Genomic DNA, 22,649 nt, shown 5'->3' on the forward strand with positions numbered 1-22,649 from the left:
TTTTGAGACGGGGTCTCACTCTATCAGGGCTCACTGCAGCCTTGACCTCTGGGCTCAAATGATTCTCCCACCTCAGTCTCCCAAGTAGCTGGGGCCACAGGCGTGCACCACCATGCCTGGTTCATTTTTAATTTTTTTGTAGAGATGGGAACTCACTATGTTGCCCAAGCTGGTCTCAAACTCCTGGGCTCAAGCAATCCTCTGGACTTGGCCTCCAAAAGCGCTGGGATTACTGGCATGAGCCACTTTGCCCAGCCAAAGAATTTGAACGTTCCCAGCATATAGAAAAATGTTTAAGGTGATGGATATCCTAATTACTCTTATTTGATCATTACACATTATATGGATATATTACAATATCACATCTACCCTGAAAATATGTACATCTATTATATATCAACAGAAAAATCATTTGAGAAACAGCCAGTGGAAAAAAAAAATCAATTGGCAAAAAAACTCCTCTGCATTTTCAAATGGTGTTAATTCATAATTTTAAGAAGTACAATGCAGGTGCGCATGCAGCGGCAGTGGCCTGTGGCACACAAGTCTATGGACTGCTACAGTAGCTGCCCCAGACCTCCTTGCTCCTTCTAGGGCTCCAGCCCCCTCCCTTGCTCCCCAGGAAGCCTGTCCATAAGAGCCTCCTCTTAGCCCGGTGGGAACCTTGAGGTGGAGAAAGCCAGGAGGAACTTCTAGGGGTGTCTCAGTTCCGGCTGGGTGAAAGCAGAGAAAGTCCCTTTTGGCCGGAAGGCCAGGTCTGGTTTCAGGCTCTTGGCACCAGGACACAGGTGGCAGGAAAGCTATATCCAGAGTGCAGACAGCCACCCTCCTTCAGGGGCCTGGAGCAGAGGCTTGAGAGGGACCTGCTCAGTTGCCAGGGCAATGCCTCCACCCGACCCCCAGCTGCTCCTTTAGGAGAGCTGCTCACTCCCCAACTGGGGTCAAGTGTATGAGGGGCTTTTTTCCTGACACGTTGGGGCCACAAGGGTGGGCCTCTAGGCACACCCACAGTCCAGGGTGGCAGGTCCTCAGTGGGTGGGAAGCTGTTTGCTGGCTGGGAGACTTCAGAAGCTCCCAGACACCTCCCACTGACAAAGGGCTGGACGTGAACTGGCCTAGCATGAAGCACTTTAACTACATCGGCTCACCAACTCTTCACCAGGCTTACCATTCTGATTTCAAAGATAAAAAATAAACAAAAAAACCCCTGAGGCTCAGAGAACTGAGTAGCCCAGGATTACACAGACAGGAAGTGGAAAAGCCAGAATCTGAGCCCAGGCTTTCCGCCCAGAACCAGTGCATTTAGCTGCTTTTTAGCCACGCCCTCCAGGGCTGGGAGTTAGGTGCCACCTGCCAGAGCCTGGCTGAGATCCTGGCCAGGCCAGTTCCCCAGTCAGGGCCTAAATGGGCCCTTTATTCCTGGGGTCCTCAGGCAGGGTTTGACTATTTCCTGAGTGGGTTAGAGGGTGGCAGCTCTGGCTTTGCTGAGCATGAGGACAGGGGCCTGGTGACCCCGGTGCAGAACCCCAGCACATGGCTAAGGCACCCACCCTGCCTGTGACTGCTGCTGTCCACTGTCCTCCTTCAGGTCCTGCTCCCAGACACATGGCCCCACATGCTCTGACTCTCTCACCAGGAACACCGAAACTGTTGACATGGGTTCCCAGCCACTCAGGACTTCTCCAGTGTGACTGAGTCTGGTTCTAGGGATTCCCAAGGGGGCCTGGGGAAGGCTCTTTGGACTCTCACCCCACCCCAGGTCCCTCAGAGCAGCTCCATTTCCCCTTTTTTCTCTGTATAGAATTCCCACATGGTATTCTGGGACCTACCAGACTAATTCACTCTCTCACAGTACACATGAAAAAGGACCAGGAAGGCAAATGCACTCGCTGAGGATCTGGCAGCAGAGCAGGGACCCTTGCCTGGGGCTGTGAGTGTGGGAATGTTCCTGGTTTCCCCCCAGCCCGGAGAACACAGTTCCAGGCATTCAGGGAGGCACCTTCCCATAGCTAAACTCCACCTCCTCTAGCCCCGACCACTGACCTCCAAACAGTATGTCCAAATAGCATGTAGTTTCTGAAAAACCATTTCTACCACCACTGCAACCATATCCAGTAAGCAGCCTGTCAGGAAACATCTACTCCTCACCCATTCTGTATTGGAATCTGCCACAAACATCATTTTATTTATCCTCAGAGACCCACCTGCAGAGTCTGCAGTGGCCCCTGCCCCAGCCCACCCTGGACACCTTATTACCATCATCCCTAGGAGTCCAAGCTTTAAAGAGATGGTAGCGCCCAAGCTACTGTTACTAAATCACAATCTTGTTTCTCAAAGCTATAACCAACTTGGGCGGGCATGGTGACTCATGCCTGTAATCTCAGCACTTTCAGAGGCTGAGGTGGGAGGATCACTTGAGGTCAGGAGTTTGAGACCAGCCTGGCCAACATGGTGAAACCCCGTCTCTATCAAAAATACAAAAATTAGCCGGGCATGGTGTCTCATGCCAGTAATCCCAGCTACTCAGGAGGCTGAGGTGTGAGGATCACTTGAACCCAGGAGAAGGAGGTTGCAGTGAACCAAGATCACGCCACTGCACTCCAGCCTGAACAACGGAGTGAGACCCTGTCTCAAAAAACAAAAACAAAAACAAAAACAAAAAAACAAAAAACCAACCCACTAGAAGCAGGTGCTAGTGAGCAGGAGAAGCTGCCCAGTTCAGAGCTGCCTCGGCTCCAGCACAGTGCAAAAACTTGACATGTGCAGCCTGTTTGGTCTGGTGAAGGACTGAGGGTAGAGAACGCAAAATGTGGCTTTTCAAATAGTGGCTCTATCATAAGAGCTTTGCTGCTACCTTTCCAAAGCCCTAAGATCCCAGAGCCCAGCCTGGGAAGTATTACTTGGAAAGAGCCTCAAAAAAAACTACCCTCACTTCTGGAGGGCTGATGTCAAACCCTGGTGATAGGTCACAAAAGCCTGGCTTTCACAAACTGTCATAGGCCCTGTGTCCAGCAAAGCCAGACACTGCCAGGCCCTGTACACCTCGATTTGTGGCCTCTTTCACCATTCTGAATGACCAAGCGAATCCCAGAATAGAAACGCAGTGTTAACAAGCTCATTCACTGGGCCTGGAGTGGCAGGTGGCATATCAGGTGACAGGAGTAGGAGCCAAGATCCCTGGGCAGCCAAGAGTCGGGATGAGACGAATAGTGCAGGACTGAATGAGGAAAACCATGAGTTCACTTCAGGTCAGCAGAGGTAATGCTGCCTGCCTCTGTGCCAGGGACGCCCTGGGGACAGAGACACAAGAAAGGAGAGGGATTTTTTTTCCCCTCAGAGCTTATATTAAGACACTGAGTTTGGGAACCCAAGTAACACAATTACACAAGAAAAGCGGCATATGTGGAAAAATGGCTTAGTGATGTCAGCAGACCACAGACACTGTTTGAGGATGCAGTGTTACAGGAAAGTCACAGGACCAGAGAGGGTGCAGTCCCCACCGAACTCTGGATAATACTGAGGGTATCATAGGTAACTCCAGGCAAGGGATATTGTGAAACTGGAGCCTGATGACAGAAGGTGACCCACACAGGGAGAAGTCTCAACTCCATCCCAGCAAGTGCTTATTTACAGAGGGAAAGCCATGCAGAGTGCCAGCCACTAGGGACCCAGAATAAGCAGTCCTTGTCCTCAAGAAACCCACAGGAATGTGCAGATATGACAATGAAAAGCCTCCTCCACTGACTGGGCACTGTGGCAGTCACATGGAGTTGCATGAGAAAGCCCAGGACTGACTCAACAAGTGATTGGTGTGTCTGGGACGGACTTGTCACAAATGGGGCATGTGACACATATGCACCAAAAATTGTGCTTAGCGTAAAGTGAGGGATGGCTTAGAGAGGCTAGGCTGGTCACCCTGGAGAAGAAAGACAATTTAAAAGGGCATGACGATTGTCCTCAAATCCTAAAAGACTGTCAAATACACATGTGGCCCCAGAAGGTCACACTACAATCAGAGGGGAAAAAGAAGATGGGGACTGTTAATGGGAAGTAGATTTTTCCTAATTATACAGAGGAGTTTCCTAAGAAGCAGAGCTGGCCAAAGACAGAGGAAGGGCCTAGAAAACGGCCAGCCAGGCTAGATGCAGGTAGGATGGATGCCAGGGAGGAAACTGAAGTCCCCATGGGTGTGAACTTTAAGATTCCTACTGGGCCTGAGACGCTCTTTGCCCTCCTACTTTACGTCCAGTTCTGGATGTGATATCAGACATCATCCTTGTGTGCATGACATTCATAGTTCAACATTTTTTTTTGAGACAGGGTCTCACTCTGTCATCCAGGCTGGAGTGCAGTGGCGTGATCACGGCTCACTGCATCCCGGACTCAAGCAATCCTCTCACCTCAGCCTCCCAGGTAACTGGAACCACAGGTGTGCACCACCATGCCTGGCTAATTTTTTTTAGTTTTTGTAGAGATGAGGTCTTACTATGTTGCCCAGGCTGGACTTGGACTCCTGGGCTTAAGCAATTTTCCCACCTAGGATTCCTGAAGTGCTGGGATTACAGGCATGAGTTACTGTGCCCAGTCAACTTTTTGTTTAGAGACAGGGTTTCACTCTGTCACCCAGGCTGGAGTACAGGGTGTGATCATAGTTCATTGTAGCTTCAACTTCCTGGGCTCAAGTGATCCTCCCACATCAGCCTCCCAAGTAGCTAGGACTACAGGTATGTACCACCGCCCCTAATTTTTTTAATTTTTATTTTTTGTAGAAACAGGGTCTCGCTATGTTACCCAGACTGATCTCCAACTCCTGGGCTCAGGCCATCATCCTACCTTGGTTTTCCAAGGGCTGGGATTACAGGCGTGAGCCACCGTGTCTGGTCTTTTCTTCCCCCTACCTCCGGAGAATTGTTATCAACAAACAGCGAAATACAAAAGGAGAAAGTTCACACAGCCTAGCCACACAAGAGATTTTGTGAGAACACACACCAGGGCTTCAGACAGCAAAGTCAGGAAGTAAAACACCTTCATCTGGGAAGTCTAGCTGCACAAGACCTCCCATCTGAGATGATTAATCCATCAGCAGAATATGAGATCAGCTGATACTTGCTACCCCGCCCCCTTCAAAATACCTGCTATGACAGAAACTGCCAGTAGGTTAGGAATCCCTGGAACCAGCCTTCATTCACTGCGTGACTTAAGCTCCTGGGTCTGAATTTCTCTCATCTATAAAATGAGAATAATGAGGCTTGCCCTGTCCACTGCCCTAGCACTGCTGTGAGTTTCCTAAGACAGGTGGGAAAGGGCTTGGCAGGTGAGGAACTGTCATTACAATTGCCTGAGGAGCCTACACATCTCCTGAGCAAAGGGCCCACGGAGCTGTTGCCCAATCCCAGGCTCTCCCGGGACTCTGCACGCCAGAGGCTGAGGATTTCTGGCCTGGGGCAGAAACGAGGGGCCTCATCCTCTCCAAGGATTGATTTCGGGAAGGTTCATTGCCCTGCCCAGCACTCACAACCATCCAGCCCCTCCACACCATGCTGTAGTAGCACCATTCTAACAGTTTAGTGCAGAGACCACTGGCCTCTCTGCCTTGTCAATCACCCCTCTAACTCTCTATCACCCCCTTCATGCCAACACACCATGCTCAGCTTCCAGGCCTCTGTGCTGCCTGAACACCTTCTTCTTCCTCACTGATTCTGCCTCCTCCTTTAATCTCAGTTCCAGCATCACTCCTGCCAAAAAGCCTTCCCTGACAGTCTTCCCAGGCCCCTGCCCTGGCTCCCTCACTGAACAATATCCCACATTCAGGCACACCACAGGCCCTTGCCCACCACATTGTTTTTACAAACCTCTTTACTCTTCTGCTTCCCCCTTTAGACCCTGAGCCTCCTGACAGCAGGGTTGCATCCCTGTGACCTTCATTCCTGGCCCAAAAGAGGTACCCAGGTGAATGCCTGCTGACACTTAGGAGGCAGAACCCCCACCCACTGATTTCACCCGAAAAAATGACACAGGCTGGCAGAGCCCTCATCCTAGAAGACTCTGAAGACTCTAAGTAGAGAAGAGTAAGAAACAACTTAGCAAGCAGATGACAGCGATGCTGGAACAAGTCTTGACTATATGTTCCCCCTCATGCCCACAGAGCCCTCCCCATTCAATTTTCCTCTCAACTACCTCTGAAAGCACAGCATGGTAACATCTGGGAAGATCTCTTTGAAAGAACACCTACCAATCAGAAGGTCACCAACCATCCCATCCTGTCCACAGAACTCTGCCCCAACAATGGCATGGGGTCAGCCACACTGAGAAGTGGCTGAATATTAGTGACTAATAATCATAGTTGCCAGATGTTTTTCACCTGCTCAGGAATTGGTGGTTATTGCAGTAGCCCAGTCACCATCTGAGGTCCTAACCTCTGCATCTTATATTTGATCCCCTCAAGGAGATGTTTTCATCATCACCCCTGTGCTACTAAGGAAGGAGGAGGCTCAGAGAGGTTGAAGGATTTGCTCGGGATCACACAGTGAGTCGTGTTCTATCTGCTAACTGAGTGCAAACCCCACAGGTTTCAACCTCCAGAATGGAACCTTCACAGAATCCAGTCTCACAGTAGTAAAAATACAAGCTTGCTTCGGCAAGACTGACACATACATTCCTACAAAGCTTAGAAGCTGCTGTAGAAAGACAAGTTTGTCCTCCCACTCTGGTTGGTGGAATCTGACTATGGTACACTCTCACAAAACACTGAGGCCAAGCCAGCATCCCAAGAAACATCTGGAGAAAACAGACTTTACCTTGATAACACCTACCCCCTGGGAGCTGCTCTGCCCCGATGTTTTTGCAAACATACTTCTGAAGGCTTCAAACTGTCCTGCCAGACTCCTTTCTGCTCTCACAAAGAGACCTGTGACATCACTTGCCCTTCATAGTCCTTCCCCCTCGCAGGACTGCCACCCATCCGTAAAAGCGGGGGACTGCACTAGACTGGGGAGGGCACAGGTTCCACTGGGCATGCTACTTCTGGTTGATTGGCTTTGCCTGTGTTGAGAAGGTTCCTCACGCTGTATCCGGGGGTCAATGCGAGTGCTATGGTTGATGCTGTCTGCCATGGGTCCAGTATGAGGGGTAATTGCCAAGTGCAAGGTATTTGCTGTTCCTGGACAAGATGATCACCATGGAAGTCATTTAGGACTTCAGTCCTATGACACAGAATTATTGTCCTTATCCCCTACCCAAACCTTTACCCTCTATCCTCCCTCACAGGCCCATCAACACCGGAGCTTCTTGAGAAATGTTTCAAATCCAGTAATCCAGTAAGATGGAAAAGCAAACATCTATTTCAAGTCTACTGTCCTTTGAAAGACTGACCAACAAGAAACCTTAAATAGCAACTTGTGGAGGGTAGCTGGGTTTCAGCCCAATTTTATCAGTGAAGTGCTGTATGACCTTGGGCAAGTCACTATATCTCTGGGTCTCCACTACTTCTACAAATTGGGATCAGGAGTCCTATTTTCCTTGCATTTAACTGTGTCCAAACACTGTGCTAGGATTCTCAAGACTGCAAAGGGAAGTCCATCATCTGTCTCACTGACTCTGAGTCATAAATATGTTGGAAAGTATTGTCCCATTTCCCAGAAGAGGAAACTGAGGCTGAGGCAGGTGGAGGGACTTGGCCTAAATCCTAGAGCAAATAGCTAATGAAGGAATTATGCCTGGGTCCTGTGATCAGATCCACAGCCTTCCTCATCCCATTATCCTGCCTCGATAGGAGGCGGTGACCAGGCCACCAGGGGCTTTGGAACCAAGGCTACTTCTGCAGAGGAGGCTCTCCCAGATGATCAGTCCCTTAGCAATTCTGCCAGGATAAGGCCACACATAAGCTGAAATGTGCATTGTGCGTTAACTTGGAGAATTACCCGGGCACAGTGGCTCATGCCTGTAATCCCAGCACTTTGGGAGGCCGAGGCAGGTGGATCACTTGAGGTCAGGAGTTCAAGACCAGCCTGGCTAATATGGTGAAACCCCTCTCTACTGAAAATACAAAAATTAGCCTGGTGTGGTGGCAGGTGCTTGTAATTCCAGCTACCTGGGAGGCTTGAACCCAGGAGGTGGAGGTTGCAGGGAGCTGAAATCATGCCACTGTACTCCAAGCTGGGGGACAGAGACTCTGCCTCAAAAAAAAAAAAAAAAAAAAGAAAAAAGAAAAAAAAATCTTGGAGAATTAATCACTACCATAAGAGTTAATTATTCAGAGCATTCCCCTCAGCTGCCCTTCAAATATATCTCCTTAAAATGGGTTAGTGAGGGCTGGGCATGGTGGCTCACGCCTGTAATCCCAGCACTTTGGGAGGCTGAGGCGGGCGGATCACCTGAGGTCAGGAGTTTGAGACCAGCCTGGCCAACATGGTGAAACCCCGTCTCTACTAAAAATACAAAAATTAATCAGGTGTGGTGGCAGGTACCTGTAATCTCAGCTACTTGGGAGGCTGAGGCACGAGAATTGCTTGAACCCGGGAGGCGAAGGTTGCAGTGAGCCGAGACTGCACTCTAGCCTGGGCGACAGAGTGAGACTCTGTCTCAAAACAAAACAAAACAAAACAAAACAAAACAAAACAAAAAGGTTAAGATGGTCATTAACACAGTGTTAAAAATGGACGAGTGAGTGGCCCACTGAAGAATGAGTCCCAGCAGTTATCAAACTGCTTTGATTTTAGCTGGGCGTGGTGGCGCATGCCATTCCAAACCTAAAAGTCACAAATAAAATATTTAAAACTAAGCATTTTTAAAAATTTTCTGATTTAACTGTATTTGTGAGCAAGGGCTGATTAATAATCTGCCTACAATCTATTTACTGGAATTCGGCAAATATAAATAAAAGAAAAATAATTCAAATAGAAAATAAAGATCAGAGGTGTACAAAGGCAGTAATGGATGTGTATCATAGAACCTTGGATAGGAATTGGGTAAGAGATTGTATGGAGAGCCAGGCGCAGTGGCTTACACCTGTAATCCCAGCACTTTAGGAGGCCGAGGCAGGCAGATCACGAGGTCAGGAGTTCGAGATCAGCCTGGCCAACAGGATGAAACCCCGTCTCTACTAAAAATACAGAAATTAGCCAGGCATGGTAGCAGGCACTGTAATCCCAGCTACTCAGGAGGCTGAGGCAGGGGAATCACTTGAACCCGGCAGGCGAGGTTGCAGTGAGCCTAGATCATGCCACTACATTCCAGCCTGGACGACAGAGCAGGACTCCGTCTCAAACGCTCAAAAAGAAGAAAGAAAGAAAAGGGAAGAAACATATTCACTTGCAGTACATTCATTATCACACCTCTTTAGGTTCACCGAGACCCCCAGGGTCCTGCCTGACCTTGAGACTGCTCCAGATGTAACCCCTACCTCTCCTGTTCCCTCAAGATACCCCCACCTTAGGGTAGTGACACCTCCCAGTCAGCCCCTGACTGCCTCCTTCCCGTCCCCTAGTCACCTTCCCTGAGATGCCTTCCCCAATCTCTCAGCACTTATTTGTTTCTTTTAGGGCTCTCATCACAAACAGATTAGATAGTATCTTGATTATTTGTTACCTGCTTGGGTGGGGACTCCAAGCTGGAGGGAAGTCAATCTTGTTCCCTAGTCTCTCCCTGGCTCCTGGCACAGCACTTGGCACTCAAGTAAATGAATGGCTGATTGTTTGGAAAGAGAAGTGGAGGTGGGGTGGGAAGGAGGGAGGAGCCCAATCCCTGCCCTCCACCCCCCACCATTCCCACACACTGCTGCATGTGCCTCTCTTAGAGAAACTGCTGGGACAGCAGCAACGGTGGCAGCCCTACCTTTACTGGGTGATACCAGACAAGGCCCCTCTTCCCCACCCGACCTTGGTGTGCACTCCACAGGCAGGCAGACAACTCCTATTACCGCACCCCTGTGCAGGGCAACAGCCACGTCAGGAAGCGTGGGAAAGCAAGAAAGTTCCAGGAGAGGCTAGAACTATCAAACCTATTCTCCGCAGTCGGTAACAGGTCCTCATCACAGTCCCCAGTAGGAAACTGCCCAGATGGAGTGATGATCCTGCAGACAAAACTCTAGCTCCACATACCTGGCAGATTCTGACAGCCCTGGGTAGATTCTCCAGCCTGATCTTGGGTGTCCTGAACCCTGGACAGCCTGCCCTTCTTCCCCTTCCCTCACTCAGGGCATTCGCCTCTCCCCTACCCAGGCCACCTTCCCCCATGAGAGCCCTGCACTTGATAAACAGCCATCAAATAACTGACTCCACTCCAAGCAGCCCACCCAATCCATCTACATCTTTCCAGGCATGGGACATGGACAGTTTTTGGCTATTTCAAGTCTTTTCTTTCCCCCTGGATATCAGTAACAGCAGCAGCTATTACTTTTTAAATGCTTCCTCTGTACTAGGCACTGTGCTTAGTGCTGTGCACACATTTCTCTTGTCCTCATGCTGGACTACAATCAGGTATTATTAGCATCTCTATTTTGCAGGTGAAGAAACAAGCCCAGAGAGGTTAAGTACCTTGTCCAAGGTCTCACGGCTCTAACTAGCAGCCCAAGAACTGAACCCCAGCAGCCCAACTCCACAGAGATGCTCTTAACTATGGGTACATATGACCTTTGGGGTGTGGATTTCCTGATCACCTACTGTATGCTCAGTGGGTGCCCTTAGAGACTGGACTCCACCTCTGTACTTAGGGACCCTGTGACTGTGCAAGGGAGAAGAGAGGTACATAAAAATATTTGCTGGCCAGGCATGGTAGCTCACACCTGTAATCCTAGCACTTTGGGAGGCCAAGGCAGGCAGATTGCTTGGGCCCAGGAGTTTGAGACCAGCCTGGGTGGCATAGTGGGATATCTCCATTTTAAAAAAATCATATTTGGTCTAGCGACAAAATTGATACCATATTTGCATTGATAAGTCTGAGAATTTCCTTAGTAAAAGCACAGGAAATAGGAACTTGAGACCCCAGCTAATCAGGTAACAGTTAATATCTGAAATACACAGGCCAACCAAAGTGGGTGTTACGATACTCTCTCACCAGCTTCCAGGAACCAAATTCAACTTAATAGAAGAGACAGAAGGAGCTCCCTCCTGCTGATAAACGAAGGAGGAATCTGCAGGCCAGAGAAGGGAAGGGTCTTGCCTGAGGCCACCCATCAACTCAGTGACATAAAGAGGTGAGAAGCCAGCAGTTCCAGCTCCCCCATCCTTTGGCTTTCAAGTCATCTTGGTCCCAAAAAGAAACTATAGGAGGTAAGTGCCCACAGTGACCAAAAGTTTAAGAGTTTTCACAGTAAAGACAGGGCGCTGGCTCTTACCTTCAGGGAGAGTGAAATGCTCTGTGAAAGCTGGCTTTGGGAAGCCAGGACTTCTTTCCCAAGCTGACAGAGGCCCAGCTCCAGCTCAGCTCTGCCCCGGAAGGACGGAGTTTAAAAGGCCTACCTGGAACCCGGCTGGGACCACACCTACATGGGGCTGACTTCACTAGGGAACCCGTCCTACTGGCTGTCTCCCAGACAGCAGTGGGCCAGGCCAGGACGCCACTGTCTGTCTGTAGCCTGGCGCCTCTCCCTGCGGGGCCCCACCCAGTCCCTGCCCCAGTCAGGCTCCCAGAGCAAGGGTGGGAGTGGGTAGGGAAAAGGCCTGCTCCCCTCCTCATGAGGCCACCAGGGCCTGGGTCCCTCAGAGCCTCCCCTCAGCCTGGACTGGGTCTGAAGCGGCTGCTTCCTGCTTTGCTGTTTTTCTTTCACTTTGGTTTTTAACCCCGAAGTGAAACTTTACGACCGGAACAATTTGGGAAAGATGTTGAGAGTTAAGGACTAGGAGAGTCAAATGCCTGGCTTCTAATCTGAGCGGAAGTGAGCTGAGACCTGTCAAGTTCACTGGGAGACTTGGGAGGAGACCCTCAACTTCTCCAGGCTGCAGTTTTCCCGCTGATAAAATAAGAGGGAGGAACTGAGCTAGTGATTTTTTTTTTGAGACAGGGTCTTGCTTTGTCACCCAGGCTGGAGTGCAGTGGCACAAACAGCTCACTGCAGCCTTGACCTCCTGGGCTCAAGCAATCCTTTCGCCTCAGCCCCATAAGTAGCTAAGAGTACAGGTGTGCACCACCACACCCAGCTACTTTTTGTATTTTTTATAGAGACGGGGTTTCACTATGTTGCCCAGGCTGGTCTTGAACTCCTGAGCTCAAGTGATTCACCCGTCTTGGCTTCCCAAAGTGCAGGGATAACAAGCATGCGCCACCACGCCTGGCCCCTAGGCTAGTGATTTTAAATGTCACTTCAAACTAGAAAAAAAATGATAGAACTTCACCTTCCTCATCCCTGCTGCCACTGGAGCTAAAACAGGAGTTGCAAAGATGATCCGCTGGGGGGTGCTTTTTTGGGCCATCCTGTTGGCTTGGGGGAGGAGGCAAAAGCCTGCTAGCAGTGTAGACATGCTCCTGGTCTCCCTGACCACCTCTCTTGGATCTACCAACTGAGTTCCTTTAGTCTGCACAGGTCCTAGAGGTCCCAGCAACCTAGGGCAGAGCAAATTCAGGAGGCCCCTAAGTATGATCTTTTTTTTTTTTTCCCTCTCATCTTATATGTTCTTTCAACAAAAGCCTAAGTGTGATCTTGACCCCATCTCAGCACAGCAAGAGGAGACACCTACCACTAGCTGCCCTAAAATTTCTAGCCAGAGGGCTGACCTGGCCATCTGCTAGGACTGACAACGGCTCACCGGGGAGCTGGTCTAGACTTCGGAATCTCTGCTGACCCTGGCATGCCCACTCTGTCTAGCTAAGACCACTGTAATACATTTCACGACATCTTCCCACTGGCTGGTTTACCAAATAGCCCAGGAACATGAGAAAGGCAGGAATGAGTCTCCCAACCATTCAGACGAGGAAGACTGAGGTTCAGTGAAGGGCAGGGGTATAGCTGCCAAGCCAGCACTGGGATTCAGGAGGATTTTTTTTTTTTGGAGATGGAGTCTTGCTCTGTCACCCAGCCTGGAGTGCAGTGGCACAATCTCAGCTCATTGAAACCTCTGCCTCCCGGGTTCAAGTGATTCTCCTGCCTCAGCCTCCTGAGTATCTGGGACTGCAGACACCTACCACCACGCCTGGCTAATTTTTGTATTTTTAGTAGAGACAGGGTTTCACCATATTGGCCAGGCTGGTCTCAAACTCCTGACCTTGTGATCCGCCTGCCTTGGCCTCTCAAAGTGCTGGGATTACAGGTGTGAGCCACCATGCCCAGCAAGGTCAGTAAATATTTGAATGAGCTCACTGGCCCTGCCATTGCCAAACAGGTGCAGCACAAGAGGAGCTCATGGAAGAAACAAATTTGAATCTGGGGGTGAAGGCGGGGTGCCTTTTAAAATATACACATTTTCAGAATGAAAAAGAAGGCAATTAAAAAATATATGACAAATTTTAAGTGCACAGACTCTTGAAAGAGCAATTCCGTGTGCAGGAATGGCTTCAACAGCTACACATGCACTCGTGCATGGAGACACATAGGAAAGGGTGTTTACTGCAGCACTGTTTACAGCAGCAAGACTGAGAACAAGCTAAACATCCTTGAGTAAAGGACAAACAACTGGTGGTCTATGTGTCAATGGAAAGCCACATGCTCAGGAGCAAAGATGGCCATGAACCTGTACGTGCCCACCAAGAATAACCTGCAACAGAGACTTACATGAAAAATGCAAGGTATAGAAAAGCAGAGAGAGAATATGCCACTGTTTAAGTAACAAAAAGGGATGTTACTGACAATAGCTGCACGTGGATGCTGAGCATTTCTATAAGGAAACCTCAAGACTGGTCACAGTGATTAGGTGTCTGGGTAGGACAGGGACTAATTTTTCATTATTTTTTTTAACCAAGTTTGAATTTTTTTTAACCAACATACAAGTATTGCTTTTTCAGTAAAAATATAACTTTTACACACAAAAAAAACCCTTCAGCAAAATGTATCCAGAGATGACTCTTCCTAGATCTCAGGCATCAGACTCTCTGGGTTGCGAGGGGAGGCAGGACCCAGGCACCCAGATTTTGAAATGTCTCCTCAAGGGCTGCTGGTCTAGCCTTGTAGAACAGGCAGGCAGCCTCTGAAAGTAGACTGAGACAGACTGGACACTGTGGGGCTCTGGGGTGTGGAGGAGAGTGTCAGGGAAGACTGAGGGAAAACTTGACTTTGAGACATAGGAAAGATTTGAAGGCGGCTTTGAATGTTGAACAGGTACAGCTGGGATGAGAGTTCCTATCAGGAAGGACAGGGGAAATTAAGTGAAACTGACAAGGGAAGGGAAGCGGAAGGAATGTCTCTCAATATGGGATCCTGGCAAGTCCATTCCCTCCGAGGTTTGGTTCCTACTCATGGGAAAGGAGGGGGCTGGGCCAGAGTCCTTTCCAGACCTGCTATCCTAGGACCTTACTTTATTTCATCTCATTTAATATTAAAGGTGGTGGGGAGGGTCCCAAGCTCAGCACATGGCCACAGAGCTCCACACCTGTGCAGAGTGTAATTAAATATTTGGAGGCTCCAGAACACTCACACCAGGATCTTAAGTAGAGCAGCCCTTGGGCGACATCCCGCCAGGGAGAAGGAGCAGATGGCCTTCTGCTGAGAGGCCCTTCTTCACCCTGTTAATAATTAAGCCATTACTGAAGACCTCTTTTGTTACCTTTTTTTTTTTTTTTTTTGAGACAGAGTCTTGCTCTGTTGCCCAGGCTGGAGTGCAATGGCGTGATCTCGACTCATTGCAACCTCCACCTCCCGGGTTCAAGCGATTCTCCCGCCTCAGCCTCCCAAGTAGCTGGGATTACAGGCATGTACCACCACGCTTGACTAATTTTTGTATTTTTAGTAGAGATGGGGTTTTGCCATGTTGGCCTGGCTGGTCTCAAACTCCTGACCTCAGGTGATCCGCCCACCTCAGCCTCTCAAAGTGCTGGGATTACAGGCATGAGCCACCATGCCTGGCCTCTTTTGTTACTTTGGAAGTTCAGTTTACAGAAACTTATGCCTTGGCTTGCTTTACACCATGATGCTCCAGGCTGAGGGCTTACAGGCTGCAACCGTCTAGACCTAAGCCACAGGCCCAAACTACACGGACCTGAAGTGGAGAGGGCCCAGGATGCAGGTTAGGAGCCTGGTGGTGGATCCTGGCTAGATCTCGGTGCTGCTGCTGCTGCAGACTCTGGGAGGTCAGAAACTAAGTCTCTAAGGCAGCTCTGACTGTCAGTGTTTCCCCAGGGTCAGCTCACTGCCAGGCACAGAGCAGCACTTAATAAATATCTATTGAATAAGTAGCTCAGCCACAGTGACCTTGGTCAAGCCTCTTTCTACCAGTGAACCTCAGTTTCCTCTTCTGCAAAACAAGGATGACAAGAATAGTAATACTTCCCAAAGCTGGATAAAGATCTACGGAGATAATGTATATAAAAGTACTCTGCAAATCAAAACAGGCTAAACAAATATTAAAGATCCAGAACCAACGTGCTGAAAACAAAACAAAAAGAATGAATATACGTGAGAATGAGCAAATTTACGAGAAAGCACCTGGCTCTAGATGGTCATCAAATGAATTACTACAATGGAAAGGGATGGCTTACGTCCCTCTAGTCCACTGTTCCAAAGTCCAAATAGCATTTCTCAGGCCATCTCTGTTCCAAAGGAGCACAAAAATCTCTCCTCAAAACCTTTGTCCAGATTTTGGTATGAAGAACACGGTTACAGTTACAATTGTACCCTGCATACCGCTGGGCTCAGAGAGTATCTGCCAAAGCAAACTGGTATATAGATGCTGGGGTCTGCTGGAGGCAAGGGAGCAGCGGGGTGAGGGGCGCCTGGAGGCTGTGCCTGCCATGTGGTTGCTCTGCCTCATGACCAAATTTGTGTTCAGAGGAGTGTGGGCTGCACACAGAGGAGAATGACTGGCTGGGAGACCCCGGCCAAGCCATCAATCTCCTGGCTGTACGCTGGGACCAACCATTGCTGCCTCCCATGGTAGCCACTCTGTAAGCACTAGTCCCCTTCCCTTTCCCTCTGTCCACTGGGGATTCCTGGCTGCAGCCTGAGAAATGGGTCCTATGCTCCATCACTTGGCTCTCCTGCGCGAGGCACCTTGGAGACAAGTCCCTTCCTGCCTTTGTGGGTGACTGATTACTGCGGCTGGGCCCCTCTCTGGTGGCGGCTAGCTGAGAATTCCAACAGGCTCAGTGGTGGACATGCCTAATATTGTGCTGGACATACACACGGCACAACTCCAGAAGCTTCTCACAGTCCAGTATGTAAAACTGCTGGTGTGAGGGTCCCTAGCTCCTCTGACTCTTCCACCTTGAAGGAATTCTAAACTGGCACCCTGACCTTCAGGATCCTTAGAAAGCAGGATTTGTGGGCTTTTAGGATAAATGTGCTTGCTCCTAATTAAAGGACAAGAAGGCTCAGCTCCCTTGGACCCTAAAAGCAGGAGTTCCCTTTCCAAGAAGCAGAGCTGAGCTGTGGGAAGAGCCACGGTTTGGAGACAATTGGCCTTGGGTCTGAGCTACCTTTTCCTTATCTCCAAAACAGGGATGGTAAGTCCACCGCCTCTGGCTTGTTGTACAGATTTCATAAGCCCCCTTGTGGAGAGGGGCGCAGAGCCAGGCAAACAGCAGGTGCACAAGAAATGTGCTCAGACTGCTACATCCTGCCCCAAACCAGCAACACCCAACATTTTCCCTTCTGGCCCATCAGGGTGATAGCCAGGCTTTCCTAAGGGAACACAAGCATTCTCTGCTACCCCAACTGGCTCTTCCTACTCCCATGGGTCCCACCCAAACCTCGCCCTCTTGTGTCATCTGGACGCCTGCAAAGCCTCCTCCCTGTTGTCATTTTTATCCATTCCAATTTATCCAGCCTAATTCATCTTCTGGAAAAAGTCCTCCAGTTGTGCTACCTCTGCTCTAAAACCTTCCATGGCTCCCCGGTGCCTCTGTTTTTCAGCTGTTTAACACTGCCTACAACCTCCTGGCTTCGCCCAGATTTTCCAGCCAGAGCCCTGATGCCTCAGCAAAACTAGCACACTCACTGTTTCCCTAAATGCAAACTTATCCAGCTATGCCCTCTGCCACCTCCGCCTCCCTGGAATGTCAGCACCGCCCTCTGCCTCTGCAAATCCAGCCCCCCTCAAAGGGCTCTTGTTTCCTCTGGCTCATGCTTACTTCTTCTTTCTCAGACAATGCTTTTCCTCAGCAGACACTTAATTACAGACTGTCACACAGTCTCTCATAATTGCAGGCTTGTCTTCTTGTCAGACCATAAGTTCCTCAGGGCAGAGAGGCCTTGTCTGTCTATGAATCCCCATCCTCTCAGAGCCTGGCCCAGGGCTAGGAAGGCAGGGCCCAGAAAAGGAGGAGTTTTCCAAGCCTCATTCAGCTCCAGGACGAGTTCGCTTTAACCACTAGGGACCACTTCTCTTGCTTCTGTCCTGTGAGGAAACTGTTCACTGGCCAAACCAGACCTCAGGGCTCCAGTTCTCCACCTGGGGATCTAGGCCAGCGATGTACAGAGACGAGGGAGCCCGGGGCAGGGAGGCAGAGCTGTGGCTCTAGTCTTGCTCTGGGATCCTAGGCATCCCTCCCCGTCCCTGGGCCTGCTTCCGTGCTGTGGAACAACAGCCATGTTTTAGCTCTAGAATGTAGCTTGTATTTCTCTTTAAGGTAGCCTTGGTTTCTAAGAATGGGTGGGTCTGTCTATTAACACAGCTGATTCCAGCACAGGTTGAGTGAGGAAAGGCAGCCACAGTTAGGTCTGGGAAATCTGGGAACCTGAGAGAGATTTATACCACACACTTCATCAACCTCATTACATTCCTGTAAGGACTAGATTTCATTCCTGCTCAGGTGTTCAATTTGTTCAATTCCACAGCCCGCACCCTGGCCCAGTCTGACTTGACAGTGCCTGCTGCCAGGACCAAGTAGGGGAAGGGTGATTTACTTCTGAAAACCACCAATCCCCACGCAAAACAAAGCTGATGATGGTGATGACTGCCATTTCTCGAGCGGCTTTTACTACATGAGTTCTCATTTCCATCCCAATCTGACAGGGAAGAAAACTGAGGCACAGAAAGCTGACTAATCCAAGGTCACACAGCAACAAGCCAGGCTGTCATACAAACCCAGGATCCTCTCAGTTCAGCTTTTCCCAGGTCGTAGCTGACAGGCTCTCAGCACCAGCATCCTCTAGAGGGCTGGTTTAAAAACCTAGGGGCATTTGATTCCTGCCCCCAGATCTGACAGATGAGTGTGTCTAGGGATGGAGCTTTATACAGACAAGAAACCTGAATTTTATATATGAGAAAACTGAGGCACAGAAAGGTGACGTGATCTGCCAAGGTCATACCTTAAGCATACTCAGGAGTCCTGGTGGGACTCCAGAGCCAGCAAGGAGAGACTTCCTGGGGAAGGTGGCATTTGACAGTGTGGGCCTCTAGGGGAAGAGAGCGTACTACAGGAGAAGAGGACAGCATTAATAAAGGCTGAAGCAGGAAAGGACAGGCAACAACTTCTCAAAGTGGCTAGGGGAAGGAAGAAATACATACGGAACCACAACTGCAGCTTGTCCCCAAGAGCCCGTCTGAGCTTCTCGGAAGAAAGCTTGTGTGGCGTTTACAACCCGCAGGTCTCCAGCAGTGGTCCTCTGGGTGTGTCTGGTTGCTGCTCAGGATGAGAAAGCCAGGGGAGGTGGTGACTCAGTCCCCACCCAGCCTCCAGATAGCCTCCTTTTAAATTCAAGATGAGCTCAGAGACTGGGGAAATGTCAAGAAAACCCTCCTCCCAGAACAGATGGGAACAGACCCAGGGAAGGCGGCCTGAGGGGGTACGCTAACAGGCAGAACCCATAAATCTGTGGGCTGTGGAGAAGAGGCCGGGGCTCCAAGCCTGCCTGACACTGCTGTGGCTGTGGGCCCCTGAGCAGGTCCTTGTCTCTCTCTGGGCCCCCTATTTTTCATTCACCTGTGAAACAGGGAGAACTCCACTGGCTTCTGACTTCCAGGCCTGTTGGTGGAGAACAATGGTCGGGAAAGAGCCTGGCTGATTACACAATGCCTCACACAGCCTGGGAGAAATGAGAAGATCACTCCTATTACTATTAGAATAGTCACAGGTGCTTTCCTAGTTGCCTGAACCTCAACCACAGGGCGTGGGGGGAGGGAGAGACTGGGCTTCTGTCTAGTTCCTACAAAGAGAAAAGTCACCCAGATGTTTTTGGGAAGGGAAAGTTCACATTTATTAAGTGCCTACTGTGTACTAGATTTAAAAAAATACATAATCTCATTTAATCCTCATCATAATCCTGTGGTATAAATCTTGAGTCCAGATAAGAAAACTGAAGCTCAAAGAAATAATTTGCCCAAGATTACACACACAGTGAATGATGGAGACTGATTAAAACCAGGCATTTGTGGTTCTGAAACCCAGAGTTTCTACTCTCTGGAACAGTTTTTTTTTTTTTTTTTGACGGAGTTTTGCTTTTGTCACCCATGCTGGAATGCAATGGCCCAATCTCAGCTCACTGCAACCTTCGCCTCCCAGGTTCAAATGATTATCCTGCATCAGCCTCCAAAGTAGCTGGGATTACAGGTGTGTGCCACTACGCTCGGCTAATTTTTGTATTTTTAGTAGAGGCAGGGTTTCACCATGTTGGTCAGGCTGATGTCGAACTCCTGACCTCCAGTGATCCGCCCGCCTCAGCCTCCCAAAGTGTTAGGATTACAGGCGTGAGTCACTGCGCCCGGTCGACAGGGTCTCATTTTGTTACCCAGGTTGGAGTGCGGTGGCACGATCTCAGCTCACTGCAGTCTCAACCTCCTGACCTTCTGGATTCAAGCTATCCTCCTGCCTCAGCCTCCTCCAAGTAGCTGGGAATACAAGTGCATGCCACCATACCCAGCTAATTTTTGTATTTTTTGGAGCAACAGGGTTTTGCCCTGTTGCCCAAGCTGGTCTCGAACTCCTGAGGTCAAGTGACCTGCCTGCCTTGGCCTCCCAAAGTGCTGGGATTACAGGAGTGAGCCGCTGCTCACACAATTCTTGAGGGATTCCATGATTTCAGAATCAGTTTTAGGATTAGGAATGTTATTACCATTTTATGGATTAGGAAGCTGAAGCCCAAAGGAAAGTGACATCCCTAAAAGTGGGTGAGATGTGGGGACTGGGATCCTGCACCCCTCACTTCCAGGCCAGGGACCAAGCCCTTCTTCTTTCCCACTGCAAGTAGCTGAAGTAAAGCACCAAGCACAGGGTACACAGTAAAAAGGTCAAAGGATGTTAGAGATTGTCATTATACACCAGGGGCAGGTGATAACAGCATGACAGTGACTTCTTCAGAGGCAGTGCCATGGAACAGGACCCAGAAGTCCTGGCTCAACCCTCTGTGGGTCCTTGGTCCTTCTGGCCTCACCTCTTCATCTGTAAGACAAGGCGCTTGAATAGCTGATCTCATTCTCTGCACCAAAGTTCTAGAACATCCTAAGCTCCTTGACAGAAAACCCCAGCTCTCTGCAGAGCCTCTCTCAGCTGAGGCCTTTGTTCCCCTCCTCTACAGGGGAAGCAGGAAAAGCAGCCACGGCTCACAACTACAAAGTGACTTTATTCCAAGTGCCACTGTCCAAGCAGGGCCCACCCTTAAACAACAATGGGATGGAACATGGAAAATCCAACTGTCCCCCAGCACAGACATCCCGATGGGCACGCCCACCTATCTTTACAAACGGACTAACAAAGAGCAAGCAGGATTGGGGCCTGAATTAAGAAACAGCCGTCTCCCTGCTCTATTGGAAGGGCAGGTGCATTCCCTAATAACCAGGAGGCAGTGGGGAGGAGGTTAAAGAGCCTTGGACTGTAGTGTCCTAGGCCTGGATCCCTGTCCCAGCTCTGGCAGGAGCGAGCCAGCTGTTTACCCTTGGGCAAGCTCCTCTCCCTCGATGGGGCTGTTTAAAGACAAGCTGACAGTTCACAAAGCATGTCTACAGATGTTTCATTTGATCGTCATGACAACCCTGTGAGGCCAGCACAATCATCCACTTTTTACAGATGGGGAAACTGACACTTAGAGAGGACAAGGGTCTCACTCAAGGTTACACAACTTGAACCTGGCAGAACCAAGGCCCCAGAGGTTAGACTGCCAAAGCCAATCCTCGGGGTGGTCAGATTAAGAAGTCCTCTCCCTGCTCATCCTGAATCGAGTCTCAGCAAGATCCAGGCAGCACAGACCTTTGTTCACTTGCCCACTCCGGTGTTCTGCAAAGTTCTGGCCATGAACCCCACAACCCAGCTGCCCAGGAGGCTGACCACCGCCCCAAACCCCCCCTGCGAAATTTCATTACTCAAGCTGGCAAGAACGCAGCCCCCACACCCAGCCGGGGCTAAATAAACGTCCAAATGATATCACATCCTGCCGACTCCAAAATAGCCCGGCCTGCCCACAAGCGATCACAAAGTGCCAGGCCATGCGGGGCCAAGTGGGCAGGGATGCCCAGCCCGTGGTGCCCTCCACACACTCAAGCAACTAAAGCAGAAGCCTCAGAGCAGGAAGGCCCCCCACTCCCTCCTCCGCCAGACAGCCTGGCCCCTCCCTCCTCCCCCCCTCTTTGTGGGAGGCCCCAGAGCCCCCTTGCCCCAGCGCCAGCCCTTGCCCCAGCGCCAACCCCATGGAGCCTCGGCCGCGGCCAGCCTGCGGGCCAACTCCGGCCCGACCCGGACACCCCACCACTCACATTGCTTCAAGAGCTCCAGACACAAAGCCATGAGGGCCGGATGGGGGTCAGAGACCCAGAGACCCGGCAAAGATAGAAAAAGGGAGAGGGAGACAGGGAGCAGAGAGAAGGGGAGACAGGGGGCTGGGGCAGAAAAAGCAAGGGGGGGACCAAGGGCCCCAGGCAAAGAAGCAGGCTCAAAGGGGGACCTTCAGCGCAAGAGACACAGAGTGGCGAGACCACCGAAACAGATGTCGCGGCACAGAGGGGCACGGACAGCAAAGCAGGGGACCCCGATCCCAAGAAGTGGGGGTGCTCGAAGACCTGAGAGAGAACAAGGAGAGACAGCGACAGGCGACAAACCAGGGGAAAGCAGAGAAGGGCTCCTGAAGTCAGGGAGCTGAGGACATATTGGGGTGGTCCCAAGGAGAAAGACCCCAAGGGACCTAGGAGCTCCCAGTGGATATGGGGAATACCCAGAAGAGGGAAAGCCCAGGGGGAATGGGGGCTCAGAGGAGGCGAGACCCCAGCGATTTGGGGTGCAGGAGAACCCCCAAAGGATGTGCAAGAAGCTCACGGGGAACCCTTGGGGAGAGTGGAAGGTGTTCTCAAGGGGAGCCCCAAAAGATCTGGGGGCGCTCTGAGGGGGAGTCCCGAAGAATCGGGTCGCCCAGAAAGGGCGGCTCTGAGGGCTGAAGAGCGCTCTGAGAAGGGGATCGGAGATGGGGAGCGAGGGAGGGGCTGCGGGGGAGCGCGACGGCAGAGACAAAGAGACAGCGAGCCGGGGAGAGACAAAGCGGGCGGAGCGGGGACACGGGCCGGAGGACTAGCGGCTGGACAGAAGGACGGAAGCGCGGACGGACGGACGAACGGACAGACGGGGAAGAGGGCGGGGGCGGGGCA

The 22,649-nt window shown here is 50.5% G+C and overlaps 1 protein-coding gene across 3 annotated transcripts in view; it reads right to left on the minus strand.

The window, feature by feature from the left end:
• Positions 1 to 22,649, minus strand: part of DLGAP4 (discs, large (Drosophila) homolog-associated protein 4) — a 202,913-nt gene that overhangs the window by 73,727 nt on the left and 106,537 nt on the right. The window contains exon 1 of one of the 3 annotated variants that reach the window (XM_011972361.1): positions 21,768 to 22,642. The exons of the other annotated variants lie outside the window; for them this stretch is intronic. Coding sequence (XP_011827751.1) covers positions 21,768 to 21,798 — 31 coding nt within the window. The 5' untranslated portion in view covers positions 21,799 to 22,642. Of the gene's footprint in view, positions 1 to 21,767; positions 22,643 to 22,649 lie in introns of those variants that run through there. 3 annotated transcript variants of the gene reach the window in all.

This window comes from Mandrillus leucophaeus, unplaced genomic scaffold (assembly GCF_000951045.1).
Source record: "Mandrillus leucophaeus isolate KB7577 unplaced genomic scaffold, Mleu.le_1.0 Scaffold129, whole genome shotgun sequence".
Taxonomy (NCBI): domain Eukaryota; kingdom Metazoa; phylum Chordata; class Mammalia; order Primates; family Cercopithecidae; genus Mandrillus; species Mandrillus leucophaeus.